General features: G+C 44.0%; 1 protein-coding gene across 1 annotated transcript; it reads left to right on the top strand.

Annotated features, from left to right (window-relative positions):
* Positions 1 to 57: 57 nt before the first annotated feature.
* On the top strand, positions 58 to 13,834 carry LOC147728164 (cis-aconitate decarboxylase-like). Its single transcript, XM_086963743.1, has 6 exons — positions 58 to 294; positions 9,637 to 9,691; positions 10,261 to 10,448; positions 11,838 to 11,930; positions 12,223 to 12,428; positions 12,913 to 13,834. The coding sequence occupies exons 1-6, from the start codon at positions 58 to 60 to the stop codon at positions 13,832 to 13,834; spliced, it is 1,701 nt and encodes a 566-aa protein (XP_086819869.1).
* The last annotated feature ends 6,891 nt before the right edge of the window (positions 13,835 to 20,725 follow it).

Below are 20,725 nucleotides of genomic sequence, written 5' to 3'. Positions count from 1 at the left end.
GACAACAAGGAAATTGAGAGGAGACAATTAACATCATAAGAGAGAGGCAGAGACAAAATGCCCTGGGATCAAACAAAAGAAATAAAGGCGTGGCTATCAAACAATCTCTCCATGGCAATAACACAGAAGACCCTTCGAGATATGCACCCAAAGAAATGTCCCAAAGATAGCTCCGACTCCAAGAGCAGTTTGTTACAGCCTACCAGCTCAAGAAATTTACCAGTCAAGATACACCCAAAAGAACCTTCTCAAAGGAAACCAGTAAAAGACTCCTCCGATTCAGAAGATATCTCTGTACAATCACTCGGGTCAACAGAATCAAGGTCACAAAAACGCCCATGGCATTGATCACCCGAATGCACAAGGAAATCAGAGAACGTTCTCCCCGTCCAGAGCAACATATCTCATGCTGATGACTCAGAATATTCGATCACCCCGCCACGCAACATGTCCTGTCAGTCACAGTTATATGAAAACATAAATAATATACCGTCACCCCTGATGGGGTCAGCGAGGCTGACTCAAAGGGCTTGCAGAAGGAAAACGAATATATGGGACATTACCCATCATGTTAGGAAAGGACTATCTCATCACTCTGCAAGGAAGGCAAAATGTGTTGACAGAGATAGATCAATCCAAAAAAAAGAAAAAGGGGGATGAGAGAGGAACATGCACATGCCCGGATGGTCAAAGAGTTCAACATTCCAAGCATGTGGCAGAAGATCCCGACACGTGCCAGGCCTGACCCTCTCAAGGTCTCCGTCTCCTGGTTCCATTTGATACGTCGCCCTCCATTTACGGGTTGCAGCATATTACTTCCCACAAGTTTTTCCCTTTTCTTCATAAGGTTTCCTCCTAGTAGTACGCGAACTGGGTTATGGTCACTATGTGCGCTCTATGTTATACAGAAGGCCAGGAGGAGGCTCATAATAGCTCTAGAGACTAGGATAAAATCTATGAAACTCCCGACACTTCTACCTTTAAACGTGGGATCCTTTTGTATTGATAAGGGTGGTGCAATGCTCATAGTGAACAGGACATCTTGCTCGTCTAAAATATGGTTCAACTCATTTCCCTGTTTTGTATGTTCGAAATTGTGAGAAGTTGGCCTGATATATGATGTTTCCAGTCTGGAACCACCTTGTATCAGTCCAAACAATCCCTTATGGTGTCTGGTTGTAAGTCAACCTTATAGACAAGCTATCTTAATGGTAGCATAGAGTAAGCAGCCTTAAAGGCTAAACTCAAGAGGTCGTGTTAAGCGAGCTGTTTTACCAATCATAATCCTGTAATGTCAAATGAAAGGACACCACACAAGTATATATTATAAAAATATATGTGTTTATTTCTAGAATAATCCCCAGTACTCTTTATGAGCAAAGGGGCACAAGCGTTAAATCAAAAGCACAGTATAACATACAAAGTTGCACAATTATGGATGAGGGCAGATGGCCACTCAAACCATATATTAAGAAAGTGGTATAAGAGATACCAATCGAACAGTGGTTAGGCCTAGGGCCTAGGGAATTGTTGGGAGCAGTCGGGACAAGCAATGCTGAAGTCGGGAAAAGCCCGCGGGATTCAGGTGCAGTGCTTACAGTGCACGCATGCACCAATGCAAAGTCAATGGTGCGTAAAAGTTACACAAATAGAGTTTAAGGATACTTCCGCTGAACCTAGATGGACAAAACTTTAGACACAGACCCTAGAGGTGTGTACCAGTGTGGGAACACCGTCGTTGCAATGTTACCTCACCCACAGGAAGCGGGTGCATAAGGTCGAAGTGGCGTCGGGTTTCGTCACGCAGGTTCTTGGTGCTTGAAGCTGAAGATGCTGCAGGCGATGTGAAGGAGAAGTGTCCGGTGTGATCCAAGGGTGTATCAGAGTAGAAAAGTACCTGAAAGCAGAGGGGACAGAGTCTGGGTCACTCAGCAGTGACCAGGGTGGAACCAGGACGGAACCAGGCAATGTCGGGCGCAATCAGGTGGTTGTCGAGGAGCTTCTCTCCGCTGCCACGTGGGCTCTGGGGCATCTGCGACGTCCAGGAGCGGGTCACGAGCTGTCCCACGCAGGCTTTCACCGTCGGCGCTGTCGGCTTCAAGATCGGAGCAAACAACACTTGGCAAGAGCAATCCACGCAGGACTGGAAGATTGCTTCTCACTCGGACAGAAGGGTCAGAGCGGGTGCTCCTTTTCAGAGGAGCTGGTGCAAGTCTGGAGCAACCCGAATCGCAAGTCGTATTTAGGTTTTCGCCGGCACAAGGGCCACAAGCCAGCTGGCAAGTGACCGGGCCAACGCGTCGAGCCAAAGAAAGCAGAAGGGCCCCACGAGCACTCGTCGAGTGTAGAGGGGTGAGCTTCGGTGCAAAAGTGGCTCAGGGTTGGGGCTTCTCAAACCCCAGTGTACTGCTTCGAGGGTCACTCGTGGGCTGCACGGTCAGCGTCTCGTTGTCTTTTCAAGATGGCGTGCCCCACGCTTCCAGTCGCCTCCACGGGTCTCAGCTCAGCAGGGACTGTGGATCGGGCTGTAAGAAGGCAGGCAAGTTTGATCTCGTTGATCTCTGTTGCTCGAGTTCTGGCGGGAACTGCAACAAAGCAGACATCGAGGTGCTGGATGGTGCCTGTTTGCACAGGGTGGTCACTCCTTGACCACAAGGGAGATTCTTCAGTCTTCTACATTGAGTAGGATGTCTAAGGGTCCAGAGTTTTGTTTCAAATGTTTCATCAGGATAATCTGAGTGAGTTGGCACTGCTCCCATTCTTATAGCAATCTAGGGGGCTGGATTACCTGCTAGGTCCCCTCCTATGGGTGGGACCCAGGAAGGGGGTGGATACACCCCTTTCCTTTGATCCAGGCCGCGCTGGGACAGGGGCTGGTGTGCCCCAGAACCGGTTTGGCCGGATTATGCAAGGGGCAGCCTTGTGCGCCCCAGGCAGTGTCTGGTTTCTTTCAAACCTCCCTGCTACAATCCACTATCTCCTGTCTGGGGTGGTGTAACACCGCCCTGCGACAGGAAAGCCTTTGTCCAGGCCTCCTCTGCTGAGTTTCGGTCAGCAGCAGGAGGTCAGACTCGTGTCTGTGGCAGAAGCATCCATTTTGTGGATCTGAGGCTCTTTTAAAAATCAACCGCGTTTCAGTAAAGTAACATGTCTTCTCCCTCTAGAGGGGTGGAATGCTATCCCCGTCGACAGAACTGTAGAGGGGATAGTATTCCAAATCGTATGGCACCTCACACGACAGGTTTTGATAAAGCCAAACCAAAGTTGCTATATAACCGCGAGGATTATAATGCACTTAATAGTATATGGTATCGCATTATCCCGGAACAGCTTAGGGAGTTGTTCCCGACAGCTGCAGACAGGCTCAGCTCGTGCTAGAGCTCCATCTCACATTAAACCACGCACTCTGCCTTCAGGATTGATAAGGCCTTCCATATGAGTGGCTCACAGGTTTATATGTGTTCAGATATAGGTTTAGATATAGGTATACTATATCTAAGCAAAGGGTGACTACACCCACTTGCCCCAGCTGAGTGATCAGCCAGTTGTGTCAATTTAAGAACCAGCCAGGGGTGGCAAAAGCTATGCTTCAGCCCCTGGTAGGCCTTGGTGGCACCTATGCCCTGAGCACCTATAGTGCATGGTACAGGGGTTGACAAGGAGTCCATTTTCCAATTGGGTTATGTACCTATAGTACATGTATGTGAATTTAGATAGAGAACAGCAGGCTGGGGGTCTGATTAGCAGGCCCACAACCGCAGTAAGTCGAAAACCAGTGAAGCAAAAAGCAAAAATTGGGGTGACCATAGGATAGCAGACCCTACTCTCCTACAGAAATGTAACCACGTTATCCGCTGGCAACCCATAGTCGCTAAGGTGTTTAGTATTGGGTTGCCGCAAGGGTGTACATTGAAGTCACCTGCTAATAAAAGGTTCCTTCTAATTGGGCCGCGACATTGTGTGATAAAGTTATGCAGTTCTGTGATCCTACAGCCCTTGCCCTGGTTAGTTGCGTTATAGAAATTTATCACGCACAGGCTGTTGTCTTTTTTCCCCAAGATGATGGCCTGGATGTTTCCATTGCCTGAGGAAAAAGCCCTTATACTACATCTTAGTGCCAGGGAGGTAAAGATAACTAATCCTCCCGATGCGCGACCACTATTTGAACTTTTCGCTGGAACAGAGAATGATTTGTAACCCACCAATGACGGGTTACTGTTGGTGATCCATGTCTCTTGAAGACAAATGATGGAGTATGTACTTACAAAGTGCACCCATAAGGGGTCTAGAACCTTTCCCATAAGCCCGGCAATATTCCAGCAAAGAATGTTAAATTCTTGGTTGGCCTCTCCAATCACCCTGACATACTGTCTAGATTGATCAAGTTGGGTTGGTCTGGGGTGGGTTGCCCCACAAGGTCCTTTAGCTGCTGACGGTGCAGTGTTAATGGGGATGCCAGAGGAAAAGTTATTAAAATCGCTCTCAGGGCTAACCAGTGCTGAGGGGTATACAGGGGAGGTATAAGAAGTATCATGAGGGGGTAACTAGAAGGGATGGCAGAGGTAAGGTTATTAAAATCACTCTCTTGGCTGACCGGTGCTGAGGAGTATACAGGGGAGGTATAAGTACCATCATGACGGGGGTAACTAGAAGGGTTTCCCCCTAGTCAGCCGCAATCATTAAGACCCGAAAGGGCATTAAATCTGTTTGTAACCTCTATGTCCGACAGATAACCTGGTCCACCCCTCATCTGGGCTGCATTGAATCTCGAGGGTATTGTTTCCCACCCTTCTGGCCTTCTGGCATAAACCTGGTTGTTAACAGGCATCCTATTTCTGTTGATGTAGTGGCTGGGGGCACCCTGCAGCCCTGATCTATAAAAGAATCCAAGGGGCAATATTTCTATTCCCTGCCCTCCCAGCAAGGGACCGTCCTCTGCCTCCCTGAGTATCATCTCAACTGGTACTGGGCTGTTGAAATTTATTACAATGCAATCTCCTTCTCTGGTTTTCCTGGAGTGTCCCACCCAGGCTACTCGACGAGCCATAATTATGTTATGTGCTGCCCTATTGCCTCCTGCAGTATTTCGAGAGAGCCAGTGTGTGACCTTGTTTTTAATCTGGGAGAGGTCCTCTCTTTCTCCTTGACGGAGAGGGGGAACATTTCTCAGAACAATCACTAAAGGAGTGCTTTGGGGAGGGAGGTCTAGAAACATGCAGTTGCCCACCCCCTGCACTGGCTTGTTGGTCTGTGTGTATCCGTTGGTCGTTGTAGCTGGTTGTTCGCCCTCATACCGGTGTGTTTGAGAAATCCTCACAAGGCTACGGCTTCCCTCCATGCTCTGAGATCTGTCCTTTATGACCGTTGAACTGTTATCATTATTAGTGGAAATTCTTTTTTCTAATGGTGTTGCAGATTTAGTGGGGGGATGTGCGGGGGTTTGTTTGAAATTGGGCCGTTTGTCTGAGTGTATAGCATGTCCTCCCACCTTATTGATGTCTACTAAAGAGTGTAGCAATTGAGTGTTATCGGCTGCAACCTGTTGCAGTTTACCAATACTTGTGCTAATTATTTTCAGTCTCTCAATGAGAGGTAACATTAGGGACTTTACAAGCTGTTCCACCCGTCCAATCACCCCTTCCTCTCCCTGTACTATCGGTGGTAAATATTTCCTTTGTTGAGGTTGGCCATTTTTCTGGAGAAGATCCCGACACGTGCCAGGCCTGACCCTCTCAAGGTCTCCGCCTCCCAAGGAACCCAAGGCATTGACTTCTAGTTAGAACTGTTGTCCGACACCCGCCCCAACTATCTCTCCTATCTCTCTGTTTACCTTTTATCTCAAAGCGCCCTGAGGCAGCGTTAATGGGCTATGTATGGCTGCTCAAAACCATAAATAACTATATTGTCAGTGCTCAGTAATGTGACGTGTTCATGCGTCTATTGACCAGTTGCACCCCTTGTTAGAGTGGGGGGGGGGGGGGTGTTGAGGTACAACAGCCCCTGCTCTGAAGTCTCTGCCATCAATGAACATCCCAGACTGTCTCTTTTTAGACTGAGGTGCTGTCACTTGGAGTTCCAGGTCCTTCTCAGACCTGTGGAACCAACTCTGTGGGAGAGACAGGGAGGAGCTGGTATGATGAAACGTGCCCTAGAGAAGGTCACCCCTAATAGGTGTTTATTGTTTGTAACTTCCGGGATTTCCTAACTTCGGAAACAGAAGCAGGGAGTGGAGCTCCCTGCAGGGCTGGAGGTGGGGGGGGGGGGCTACTTGAAGAGTACGCCAGCCTCCAGCGCCCCCAAAAGTGACGGAACTTCCTGTTCAGATAGATTTGTAAGATTATTATAGGGAATTAAAGTTGAATCTTCATCTCCCAGTCTATTACCCTTCCTTTTCTGAGATATGACATCATAGGTTTCAAATGATAAATTATTTATTTTACTGTTTAAAGTATATTATTAAGAATACATTCCAACCATGGAACGTACAGAGGAAATATCGTTTTTTTAGTTATTTCTTATAAAAAATGATGTATGATACCCTTAAATTATGAGAGCGAAGTATGAGAGAATTATTTAAAGTGGTTTCGAATGCCTGAATGTAACTGTTCTTTTGTAAACAAAAATCGCCGATATATTCTTAGAGAGATGCTTAAAATTGTAGGCACAGAGTCATATAGACAGAGATAAAGAAATGCGTACAAACACATACGCACACACGTAGAGAAATGACAATTGTAAATGAAATTATTAAACGGGTATTCGCGTGAACTATTTACTATGTTGGATTTAAATGTTTGAATGTAAATATTGTATTGTGAATACAAATGGTTGTTTCATAAATACATACATGCGTAGCTGTATAGGCATACAGAGATAGATACAGATTGCCTTGAGACCCTCGCCGGTGAGTTCCCGCGCTTTATGAATCCCTTGATTGATATGCTCGCGCACACGCACTCTTAATATCACTATCACTAGTATGATCTAAATTCATCCTCCATTTTAGGAAGTCAGGTAGGGGCGACACGGACACCGTGGATCAGCCAGGGGTGTCTTCCTTGGATTTCCCACGGGCCCCTCTCTTTTTTGTCTTTTCTACGGTATTTTAGGAATTTCCCAGATTTCTCTGTGGCCTTTCCTAGAGGATGACACCTGGCGCTGGTCACACCTCGCCCGCCCCTTTTAGTGACGTCACTCTCCGCAGGGCTCGATCTCACGCGCCTCTTCAGGGTATATAACCTCTGTCAGGAGAGAGACACATCAGCCAACACCAGAAGCTCACCTGCCCTCAGCACCGGAGAGAGCGAGGCAAAGCGAAGGACTGTCGCAGGACAGAGACAAAAGAGACCCCTCTCAGGTCGACAGAGATAGACTGCGGGGCACAGGAGATCCACCTCGAAAGACAGAGACTGCTCGCAGAGACAGGGAATACTTCTCTCAGGACAGAGGCAGACATCAGTGCAGAGCATGCTTCAATGCGCCTTCCAGGTGAGCCCCGCTACAGGCATCAGGGTTCGGCCCCTCGAATGGCTGGATTTTTACATTTTTGTCTGCTTGGGATGCATAATGTATTTCCCTTCTCCACTTGGGTTGTTTGAAAGCATTTCTCTCGATCTCGCTATTCATCTATTGTTTTTTACAGAGAGATATTTTTTAAAATACAACAGACGGTGCATTAAGTTGTTAGATAATGTATGGGGCTATATTATTGCCTTCATTTGTTTCTTCGTTTTTTTCATCTTGGCTTTCTCATGCTTTTTATGTATTTTTTACATTCTCATATTTTTTAATAAGTATTTGTTTGGTTTCTCAATATATGTTTGTGAATAGGAGAGCCCCTTTTATTCTTACCTTGCCACGTGTTTTAATATCGCCAGTTCTGAGACCATTTGCCATGTGTTCTGTGATGTTCATAATATGGGCGTCTCTGTCTACTGTGAGCATAGCAGAAGCATCCTGGGTAGTTAAGGTCTGTTATAAGATGTTCACCAATAGAGGCTGTTATAATACGGAATAATCCTCAGAAATCCGACAGTAATATTTAAAGCGTCTTGGGGTTTTGCTGCAGTCCTGTTGTTTGTAGCGCTGCTGCTGTTAAGCACAGCCTAGGAAGCATGCACAGCTCATTAAAATGCAGTATTAGCAGCAGCAGATTGCACTAAAAGGAGTTTGGGCCTTTATTGTAAGTATTTGTTTCCCAAAGTAGGTGTGATAATGCACAACGTACACAACGTAAATAGAGTTTAAGCAATCGCCGGAGGTTTTCGAGGCATCCCTGAAGAGGAATTTTCGAAACAACAATTAATTTTAGCCGATCAGAAAATTGTGCCCATATAGATACGGGGTCCCAGATCACATGCATATTTCACCTGATGCATAGTGCCTCGGTGGTGCACTGTGGCCCAAGAGACTTTGTCTTTCTCGCATCCACGGCAGGAGCAAAACAAAGTTTCATACTGTGCCAGCTGATATCATGCTCCACACTGCTTCTCTGCCAACATCCAATCAGAATGCTTGCACCATAACAGAGACCCCTGTTGTATGTGGTGAGGCGCTGGCATCATACGACAGTCTGTTGGCATCACAGGCCAAAAGACCAGCATCATTGGACATGGTGCTGCGATCACGATCAAATGTATGCCAATTTAAGGTGCTGGCATAATACACCAGAATGGTTCCTGTAATGCCAGGGTACTTTCATCATATGTCAGTGCGCTGACTTCATATGCCAAGGTGCTGGCGTCATTTATCAAAGTCCTACCATCATACGTGTTCCCAGGTGCAGGCATCATTTATCAAAGTCCTACCATCATACGTGTTCCTAGGTGCTGGCATCATATGTTATGGTGGTGCCTTTCATACCTGGGTGCTGCCCTGCTGTTGGGCTCCCCCTGTGATGGAGTGGCTGTAGTGCCAGTCCTGCGGCTCATGTGCGAGTCTATGACTGTTTATACTCCATGCTCTACCTGCTGATATGTCAGGATATGTCAAATACTATTTTGTGTTTCATTTCACAAAAGTATTTAGTCCCTTGTGAAATGAAACACAAAATAATGATGAAAGAAATATAAAGAATGAAAAACTCGCTAAAATGAAATGTTTGGAAATGAAAAAAAAATGTGCAAACAGCATTGAAAACACTGAGTAATAATTGAATGAAAGATTAAAGGAGTGCAAGGAAGGAGTGGACCCTGTGTTACAGGAAACACATGTCATAGTATTTGATAAATTTACCCTGACAGCTCAGCAGGATACCTACCTATGCACCAACGACAGTTGTGACAAAATAACAAATTCAAAACAAAAAAACAAATCTAAGAGTGCGTTACCACCACAAACATTTTTTGACGTCAGGATACGTGCCATGCTAGGACAGCGGATGTTTCAACCTTGAATTGCTAAATGCCAGGCTGAGACTGCTCACGTGCCAGATAGCAGTCACTCGTTTGCCAGTCTTGGACTGCAGTTTGGCAGATTGCACTTGCTAGCTGTGAAAACCCTCAGATCTCTCCTCTGTTATTCCCCCTTCTCTGTCCTCTTCCCTTTCTCGACTCTGTTGCCTTGTGTTCCTCTCTTTTAGCCATGTTCTTATACAATGAAACAATTCGACTAATATTGCTTTCTCCCTTTTTCCAGAAACCACACACCATCCTCAGGCTGTCCAGGCAGGTGCACACAGCAGCGGTGGAAGGTAAGTGTCTGTGTGCGCTCACTGCTCTTAGTTTGAGGTCCCGCTGTATTTTTTGTGCGCAGTTAATGGCTCTGGTGTCCCCTCCCCTGGTCTGAGATCGCTCGCTATATCTTGGTCCCAGTTGCTGGTTCTGGAGTCCCTCTCCCTGCTCTGATGCCTCTCAGTATACCCTGGGCCCAGTTGCCTGTTCTGATGCCACTCTTGTTGGGCCTGGACCACTCTTTATCCCATGGGCCCAGTTACTGGTTCTGATGCCACTCTCTCTCCTCTGATGCCGCTCAGTATACCCTGGGCCCACTTACTTGTTCTGATGCCACTCTTGATGGGCCTGGTCCGCTCTGTATCCCATGGGCCCAGTTACAGGTTCTGGTGTCACTCACCCTGACGTGGGTTCCTTATGCCATGGTTCCAGTTACTGGTTTGCATCTGCTATCAGTCTAGAACTCCAAGAGTCCTGGGTAGTGATTGTCCCATAAAAACATCTGGTTCTGGTCCGGATCAGCTGGATTTGTGTCTGATGCCAGCCTAGAATGCTTGTAGTTCTGATCCTGTCTCTTCTCTTCATTCAGTGTTGGAGGGGAGCCCCCTGGAGAAGGCGGTCACTAGCAGCTTTGCTTCATTCATACATGGAGTCCAGACAGATCACCTGTCCCAAACCGTGCAGCACCGAAGCAAGCGTATGATCCTGGACAGCATCGGCGTTGGACTGGTGGGAAGCACGACCCATGTGTTCAACATCGCCCTGGGATACTGCCAGGTGAGAGGAGACATTGAACACACTAAGCATTACACTATGCAAAATACAACAATTAAAAACCCCTTTTAGTCTCAGAGTGTGACTGTATTTTTGCAATCCTTCCATGTAAAAAGTTACAAGCACCACAGCATGGAACACACCAAAGAACACCAATGTAGAATCCATCCATTAAAGGCCTCTATTCCAGCAATGTCCACCATCTCCCTTTGATCCAGCCTGACACATGGGCTAAAGCAAGCACACCATTCGCCACCCAGCAATTAAAAACCTACTAGGCCATAATGTCCTTGAGACCCTACGAGTTAAAAGCAGACAGGTTCCAAGCTAAAAAGTGGGGGTTGGGGGAATTTTCATAGTCGTGCTATGCAAAGCTCTGTGAACGCTAAAAATCTCAGCGAGCAAGCTGAAATTCAGCGAACACGCGGATTTGCTTGTTTCACCCGTTCGCAATGCTTTTTTCCTGTTCGTGAACGCTGTTTGCGTGCTCGGGGGTAAATATCTTGCGAACACGCATTTTGAAAGTGCGAACAAGCAAAAAATTCCACAAAGCAGTGGATCGCAGAATTTTTGGCAATTTGTCATTCTCAGGGAATGCAAAATTACCCAAATTCCGTGAGCGGAACAGAATTTACCGCCCAGGCCTACCAAAAAAGCACACCAAGGACTACACGTCCATTACAACCCTGTACATCAGCAGAGTGAACCATCACCCAGGAGTCATGCCAGTTAAGATGAGTGTGGTAGCAAAATGAACAGAACATCTTGTAGCACACAAGCATTAAAACACCCTGCAATGACTCAAAAAGTTAGCATGACCTTGAGCTACTCAAAGAGAAAAGGAGACATTGACTTAAAACATCTCATGATTCAAACCATCCCTTGATCAAACCCCCTTTGAGACATTAGTTGTTCAGAATCAACATGAGATTTTACCAGGTTATTATCCAAATCTTGGATCTCACCAAGCAACACACCATGAACCCCTCACCCATTAAATACATCTCTAGAATGACAGCAGGACCAACTACCCAGAATCATAGGTAAGAAGAGAGACAAAGTGACTAAATCCACCATGATTTACTCATCTACCATGAAAAACTCATCCACTAATCACACCCCAGGCTACCTTCAGATTTTAAGCAGTTAACTATAGACTATGGTACCTAAATAAACATTGCAATCCACTGTACAACCGTCCTTCAGAAACACTACATCTACTCACTGAGACTCCGTACCTGCTCCTGCATTTCTTCTAATAGGCACCACCACATAGGTTGAATCATCCTGTGTATAGAGTTGAGTGTTCCACATCCCCACAAGCTCTGTTGTTCCTCCACTAGGTGTCTAGGTGCACTGTCCATTTCTAACTTTTAATTCTGTCTCTCACAGGACATGTACTCCTTGTCTGCCATCAGCTCTGTGTATGGAAGGAAAGGTTTGAGACTCCCACCTACGCTAGCTGCATATGTCAATGGAGTAGCGGTAAGGATTTTGAAAGCTATCACTTTATCCATCAATCACAGACTAAGAGCGATGAGTTTGTGAGAAGTTTAGTTAAATGTTGTCTCCGCCAATATTAAATCTTGTCTGTTTCCACTCCTGTAAAGAGTCTGTATTGGGCAATGGCACAGTCACTCAACAAAATATTAGAATATGGATCCTACACTTCTGTAAATTGTGTCCATAGGTTGATAACACTATTGCTCTGCTTATCTTCACTTCCTGACACACCCTTCTTTAAGTACCTTCTAATCCTCTACTCCTCTTTTAACAGAGTCACTCCATGGACTTCGATGACACTTGGCACCCTGCCACTCACCCGTCAGGTGCTGTGCTGCCAGCCCTAATGGCTGCCTCCCAGATGTTGCCAGTGGGCTTCCGACCCAGCGGCTCAGACTTTCTGTTGGCATTTAATGTTGGCATCGAGGTGCAAGGAAGACTCATGTGTTTCTCCAATGAAGCCAGCAATATCCCTAAAAGGTTTGTATGATGCCCACAAAAGGCAGAATTATCCTATGGCCAACACACAATACCTATAAATGGCTCCAGTGTCTCCAGAGCATGGCTAAGATGCTTAAAGAGAATAGAAATATTCGTTGTGTCATATGTGAGATCCATACATAGAGAGAATGTTATGTTGTGTGCCTGATGGGGGCAAAGGGTAGAAATATCTGCAAGAGGAATCTAATGCAAACAAAATCATGCATGTGGATAGCACACAATATAATGTAAACATGGTAACATTTATTTTTCCGTTCACTGTAACTAGATTATTTGTTTGTGTCAAATGCTTGATTAGATCCTAGCCTTTTTTTTATACGTTTCCTCGTACTGCACGATAATGTATGGCATGCTTTAAGCATTTTACCATAATTCACACTTATTGATAGCATTGCCCTCTTCTAAACCTATTTTGGCATGATCACTATTTCATGTCTGACACAGTTCTTTGTTTTTCCTTCAGGTTCCACCCTCCTTCTGTTGTTGGCACCATGGGCAGTGCTGCTGCTACAGCAAAGCTCCTTTCACTGAATGCAAAACAATGTGCCCATGCTTTGGCGATCGCTGCCTCTCTGGCGGGAGCACCTATGGCCAATGCTGCAACTCTTGCCAAGCCTCTCCATATTGGCAATGCGACCCGCTTTGGGATGGAAGCAGCACTTCTAGCCGCCCGTGGGATGGAAGCCAACCCACTTATCTTGGACGATGTGCCAGGCTGCTCAGGGTTCAGTGCTTTCTATGGTGACTACCAGCCCTCGTCCCTGGCAATGCCAGATCAAGATTACAGCTTTCTCTTGGAGAAGCAAGACATCGCCTTCAAGAGGTTTCCAGCTCACTTGGGCATGCACTGGGTGGCAGACGCTGCCATCTCAGTCAGAAACAGAGTCACCAATATAACGGGCTTCTTTAACCCTGCTTCCATCCGCGCTGTTCTTCTGAGGGTCCCAGTTTCCAAGTATATCAACAGGCCCTTCCCAGAGTCTGAGCACGAGGCACGACACTCCTTCCAGTTCAACGCCTGCACTGCCCTTCTGGATGGCGAGGTGGGCATTTCTTCCTTCAGTGAGGACAGCCTTAGTAGACCAGATCTCATCAACCTGTTGAGGAAGGTGGTGGTGGAGCACCCTGAAGACAATGTGGCCAACTTTGACAAGATGTACGGGGAAGTAGTGCTGCAGCTGGAGAGTGGAGAGATTGTGACTGGCAGATGTGACACCTTCTATGGACACTGGAGGAAGCCTCTTAGCCAAGAATCATTGCATGAGAAGTTCCTCTCCAATGCTACCCATGTGCTCCACCAAGACCAGGCACAAGAAATTATTGAGGTGGTGAAGGGGATAGAAAACCTTACAGACTGTTCACAACTGGCATCCTCTCTGCAGTAAACGTGTTAAACCAAAATTGAACCCTCTTAGAAAATGGGAGTAAAACTTTAAATGAACTACAGGTGCAATCATCTTTGCATTAACTAGCTTTACACAAGATTGAAAATCTACTGAAGGAGAGGGACATTACCAATTCATTCTATAAAACAAAGAGAGTCGGGGGAGGAGTCAAGATGGCGGGTTGAACGCCGCCGAGTGGAGACGCTGCATGTGGGGTCTGCTCCTGACAATCGCGTTTACGCTGCCTTAATGCTTGATATCTACATACTGTCACTCTAAAAGGAGAAAGGAGAAAGAAAGTTTAACGTACTCTTTACAAATTGGCACCTATCGAGAGGAACGAGAGGAACGGTTGGAGACCGGAGCTTGGCGGGATCGATGCTTTGGAAATTGCTGCAGCACGGCAGGAGCTTGCTTCGCTCCTGGAGCCGAGCAGCGAGCTTCGCTCGCGCTACGCCGCCCTCTATCTTTTCGGCCGGCTGGGCGTTCCCAGCCTTGACTCGGCAGGGCGTACACCTGAGGGCTTTCCCAGTAACACGGCAAAGGCTGCAAAGGCTGCAGAGGCTGATAGAAGCGGCGGAAACGGCAGAAACGGCGGCGGTGTACGAGTCGATGTCCTCACGCCAGACCAGATCCAGGAAGACCGCTTTAACACTAAAAAAAGCACCCACAGGTACTATGACTGCGGTGGCTGTAGGGGTAACGGTGGTAGGCTCTTTGGGGGATAAGAATGAGGCACAACAAGCATCTTCAAATGGGACTAGTAACTCTGTTAAACTTAAGCACAACTCTGACTGCTCAAAAACTTCGAATGTCCATGGTGCTAATAACGCAGATGGTGATGTCGGTAAGAGTTTGTGCCCGGGGATGCTATTTGATTCTACCACAGCCGCAAAGGGAAACACCAGTGGCGAGCTAAACGCGGATTTAAGATTAACAGAGATGCTGCCTGCCGGCAAACAAAAGAGGAATGAGAATGGCAAAAGTGATAAAAATAGGGATAAAAATGATGAGATACATGTCAGAAATAAAGAACTTGCTGTACCCATAGGGCCCTCAGAATCATGTAACAAATCTGTGGAGGCTCAGGCAGAGAAGATTACTCAGGAAGTTATTAAGGATAATGGGCTTGCTACTGAGTTACGCGGTGGCAAGAAAGGATCGGATAAACTACCCATGGATAAGGGGCCAACAAGCTCAGTAATTAAAGAAACCAGTGAGATGGAACTGGTCAAGATAAGTGAAACTGCAAACAATACAGAGACTGACTTAACTAATAGACCACTACATACGGTACAAGATCAACCGGGAGGCTCTGAGCACCTTAACGTTAACACTAAGACATTTGTAAAGACTGACAAGCTTAAAGAGAAAGAGAAAGAGAAGGAGAAAGAGGGTGTGATTGATTTAGTTCAGAAATCTGGGACTAAATCAGATGAAGACTCAAATGTTGACTATGAGGAAATTTCGGAACCAGAAGAAGAAGGGCTCAATGAGGTTCCCAAAGCAATAACTAATAAAAAACTGGTGCCAAGGAAGGCCAAGAGAAAGGTCAAGACGAAACAAAAAATCCTCCTACTAAAAGCAACAGGTAAAGAAATGGTAGAAAATAAAAGAAGTCGATTAATAGATGACAGCCCTTTGAGAAGGTGAATAGAAGCTAAAGGCGGAGTTAAGAATATGGCCTTAAGACTTTCGGGGGCCAGTCCTGACCTGCTGAATGGGCAGTTGAGTAAAATTCAAGAGGACAATTTAAGTAATGATATAAGCTTAAATTTGGACAAACCTATGGATCCACTAACCGATTCTAGCTTAAACGCACTTCCTTTGAATCAAGAGGCATCTAGTAACACGATCATAGTCTCTGAAGAAGAGAATGGTGACTTAAATGTCGTGACACACTCAGGGACTCCTAGAGTTTCTCCTACTCCTACTGGTACTTCAGATATCTTTCTGTCTCATACCATACAAAATGAGGCTGTGAAATCAAGTGAGGAACAAAATCTTGAACTTTCAAGTCTTAATATTGATGCGACAAACGAAGCCAATGAAACTATATTATCCAGCTTGAGGAAAACTCAGACACAATTAGATCAACTAGATCATAACTCTGATGATAATCCAGGAGAAGCAGTGGAACCCGATTCTTTGGTTGACGTGTCGGCAGATACAAATCCAAATCTGCAAGAAACAGTACCTGTTTTGTCTATAATACAAGCTAGTAATTCCTCTCCGCCAAGTACTTCTGACACTTCAAATCTTACGCCACCGAAAGTTATATCAATGGAGGCAATTATGCAGACCCTGTTAGAACAAAGGGTGGAGATTCAACAACAATACCTCCAATTAAGAGAGGATAATACTAAAATACAAGGGACCATGAGGGATATCTGCCAAAATTTAGGAGGATTAACTAAAGAAATAGAAGATATTAAAACACGAATAGTGGAGGTGGAGGAAGATGTTAACCAAGCCACATCAACTATCAAACAAAATACTTCTAGAGTGTCCCTTTTGGAAGCTAAAGTGGAAGACTTGGAAAACAGGGCCCGAAGACAAAACCTTAGATTATTAGGTATACCGGAAGGTATTGAGGGGTCAGACCCGAGAGCTTTTATGGTTAAACTTTTCCAAAGGGCCTTCTTGGATCTCACGGATTGGGATTGGGACTCCCAACTACAGAGAGTACATAGACGTCCGTTAGTTCAAAGGAACACTAATAGCAAATTTCCAAGACCTTTTTTGATTTATTTTGGCAATTTTCTTTTGCGACAAGCAGTAGCACTAAAAGCAAAACCAAACAATCCGGTAACCGTGGATAATTTCACTTTTTTTGTGAAGTCAGACTTAACTAAGGCAACTATGGATAAACGGTGGGAACTTCGGAAGCTAATCGATGCCTTTAAAAATCTAGGTTGTTTGGCCTATCTTCAAGAGCCTGCTCGCCTAAAGGTCATTCGGGATGGGCAAGTGGCCTTTTTCAGTGATCCCCTATCTGCGGAACAATGTTTGGAAAAATTCTCATGTGATATTGAAAAAAGAAACCAAAAAGAAAAAGAATAAGAAAATTAGTGTTACACTTTTTTTGTTAAAGTATAAAAGGGCAGGTTAGATACAGCCATATGCTTATATCCTATATCTTCTTTCTTTTTCTCTATCCTTTGCTTTGTGTGTTATTTTGAGTTTGAGCTAAATATAGATACAATAAGGCATGAATCAATTATGGTTTGAGCAGCCACTCATGCATGCTTCTTCACAGAGCTGCCACTCCAGCGGCAGCAACGCTGGAGGGGAGCTCCCCCCCAAGAAACGGGTTGCTGCAAGGGAGGGGGTGGGGTTGCCACAAGGGCAAGGGTGGCAACGGGAGTCGTAGGTGGGGGGTGGTGATAAAAGTGAAAAATGTGTTTGCAAGATTTGACGCTTTATTTTTTTTCAAGAAAAGTAGGAATGAAAATTTAATGAAGGTAAAATATATGGAGGAACAGGAGAACAATATGTATAAGACCTATATAAAATAAATGCTTAAGTTAAGAATTTTATGTTGGAATGTAGATGGCCTAAACAATAAAAGTAAAAGAAACCTAGTACAAGAAGAGATTAAAATGTATAACCCTAACTTAGTGCTGCTGACAGAAACTCATATAAAATATCAAGATAGAAAGTTGCTAACTCAACTAGGCTACGAATTGGTTACTTGTACCTCTTTTAATGAGACTATAAGGGGGGTTGCTATTTTGAAACAAAGAACACTTCAATTAGAGATAATGAAAACTGCCACGGATAATAGAGGTAGATGGGCAATAGCACAGATTCAAGGTGCTAAGGCTAAACTAGTATTCTGTGTGGTATACGGCCCAAATATTGATAAGCCTAAAATCTATGAAGATCTAAGTTTAGAACTACTAGATTGGGAAGGGGAAACTATTATTGCTGGAGACTTTAATTGTGTTATGAATTATAAAATAGATTCTACGGGGCCAATGAACTCTAAAAGAATGTACAAAGTAAGAGCTGCAATTTTAGAACTTGCAAGACTAAACAATATTAGAGATTTATGGCGGTCCAAACATCCAAAGGTGCCAGGCTTTACTTATTACTCTGCCCCGCATAGATCATGTTCTAGGATTGATATGGTATGGGCCTCTGAACGAATCCTAGAAAACTGCGTGATTGAAATTTGTCCCAAAGTTACATCGGATCATAATCCTCTTCTTTTGGAAATTAATATTGAAAATCAAAATGTAAAATTACGAAAGTTTACTTTTCCTAGACACTTATTAGTTGACCCAACATTTATTTCATTAATTAAAAAACATATACAGGAATTTATTGTACTAAATGTTAACTCAGCTAGCATCAATACGGTATGGGACACTTGCAAGTGTAGCATTAGAGGGTGTGTCCAACAGTATGTATATAGGCTTAATGCAGAAAACCGCAATAAGAACAAGGATATGACATCTAAATTATCAGATCTGGAAACACAACTGGCTGAAGCAACATTACAATCAAAAAATAATATTGATTTGCTTAGAACACAATTGGCGGAACTACAAGCTGGACTTAGGAAAACGCTAAGAGAAAGATATGCAGTTAAATTACATAAATACAAATTAGATCAATACGAAGGTGGCGACTGCATCGGAAAAATATTGGCCTTTAAAACTGCAGATAGAAAAGCGAAAACTAGAATAAAGGAAATAATTGGATCAGATTCAGTGATATATGGGCAAGAGGATCAAATTTTAAATCAATTCGTTAAATTTTACCAACATTTATATACTCCAGAGGAGTTGCCGAGTAAAACAGAGATTGAAAAATATCTTGATCAATATCTAGGCCCATCGCGAGCACTAAACCATGAAGTAATTCAACAACTAAATTCTAATATTACCACTGAGGAGATTAAACTGGCTATCGACCATCTACCATTAGGTAAGGCGGTCGGTGAAGATTGTATACCAGGAGAATTTTATAAACTTTGCTATCAAGAGTTGGCTCCATTACTACAAAAAGTTATTAATTCAATTATTGTTTCTAAACAAGCACCTTCCTCATGGAAACTCGCTAAAATCATATTTTTTCTGAAAAAGGGAAAACCAGAAAAAGAGTGTGGTTCGTATCGGCCCATATCTCTACTGAACACCGATGTGAACATTTTTGCTAAAATCTTAGCTAATCGGCTAGCGCCCCATATGCCGGACATCGTTAATCCCCAACAGCATGGCTTTGTGATGGGTAGAGATACCACTCTGCATGTTAATACCTCAATAACCGCTTTGGATGTAGCAGAAACTACTAACACCCCACTCGGTATGATAATGTTAGATGCTGAAAAAGCATTTGACCGAGTGGGGTGGGATTATCTGTGGACAGTATTAAGTAAAATGGGTATAAATGGCTCTTACCTAGATTGGGTTAAGTCAATTTATGATGAACCACGGGCCGTGATCAGCTATGGAGGTACAGATTCTAATAATTTTAAGATTGCAAGAGGTACAAGACAGGGATGCCCCCTTTCCCCATTATTATTTGCTTTATCTTTAGAACCCTTTTTAAATGCCTTAAACGACCAAACCAATATAATACCAGCTCAACATGGGGACATAACCCTTAAATTAACTGCCTTCGCGGATGATATTGCAATATATACATCGGATGTTTGTAAAGCTATGCCTGCAATTATAGAGGAAGCACATAAGTATGGGAAAATCTCTGGGTATAAATTAAATGTTAATAAAACCCAAATTATACTCAACTATACTCCGGCTACATGTACTTATAAAACCTGCAAAGAAGCCGTATATTTAGGTATAAAGCTCACGGCTAAAGTGGAGAAAATTGTTGAAATAAATTATGGGTCATTTCTCAAAGAAACCACGGCGAGCTTTAAAAAATGGCATAAGATACCTCTGAGTTTGCTAGGGAGATTAAATCTGATTAAGATGAAAATCTTACCTAAGCTACTTTATTTGTGTAGAGCTATACCACTACAACCCAATAAGCTTTTTTTAAAGAAATTGGATGGCATCTGTAGCAGCTTTATCTGGGGGTATAAAAAGGCACGAAGGGCGGTAAAATTTCTGACATTACCTATCTCTAAAGGGGGACTTACCTTTCCGGATTTTAATCTTTACTTTTTAGCTACTTTTTTTTTGCGCATTAGGAGCTTATTAAAAAACACTCCATCTTTATTTTTTCATCAATACATGCTGGGGGCTGATGCTAACCAATTTCTATCACGCGTCCATGATCCTAATTACTTTAAAAGAGTAAAATTTAAGACTGCTAAGCATGCTATAAGAATTTGGGACAAAATTCTGCACATTAGTAATAGCTCATTTTTCAACGCTGAGCTTAGATTATGGAACAACCCTGGCCTTCCTGGTATTTTTTCGGATGGTTTGGGTAATCGGTGGATAAGACAGGATATAAACACACTAGGAGACCTGTATGGTACTAATGGTTTGATGGATTTTGAGAATTTAAAAATCACAAACGGGCTCACGGATGATATGCACTTTAAATATAGACAACTTAGAGATTTTTTTTGTAATAAATTGAAAATAATGGAAGTCAAACAATCTGATATTCTTGAGGGTATTTACTCAGAAAAAACTAAATCATTAATTAAATGGGGATATCAATGGCTCATTAAGGAGAAGGGAGAAAACACAACTCAAATCGCAGCCAAATGGTCTCGTAGATTAAATCAAAATATTAATTCAGTCCACATTGGTAATGCCCTAACCCATTTAAATGATATAGTTCACTCTTCCAATCTGAAAATGCAACTATATAGGACAATCACGGAACTGTATTATACGCCACAAAGAATATCCAGCTGGGCACAAGGTAATTCTTTGACAGATAAATCTAGGTGTGCTAAAT

The sequence above is a fragment of the Lissotriton vulgaris genome, chromosome 3_1 (genome assembly GCF_964263255.1).
Source record: "Lissotriton vulgaris chromosome 3_1, aLisVul1.2, whole genome shotgun sequence".
NCBI classification, from domain to species: Eukaryota; Metazoa; Chordata; class Amphibia; order Caudata; family Salamandridae; genus Lissotriton; species Lissotriton vulgaris.
Note: the sequence above shows the minus strand (reverse complement) of the source record. Positions and strands in the feature narration are given on the sequence as shown.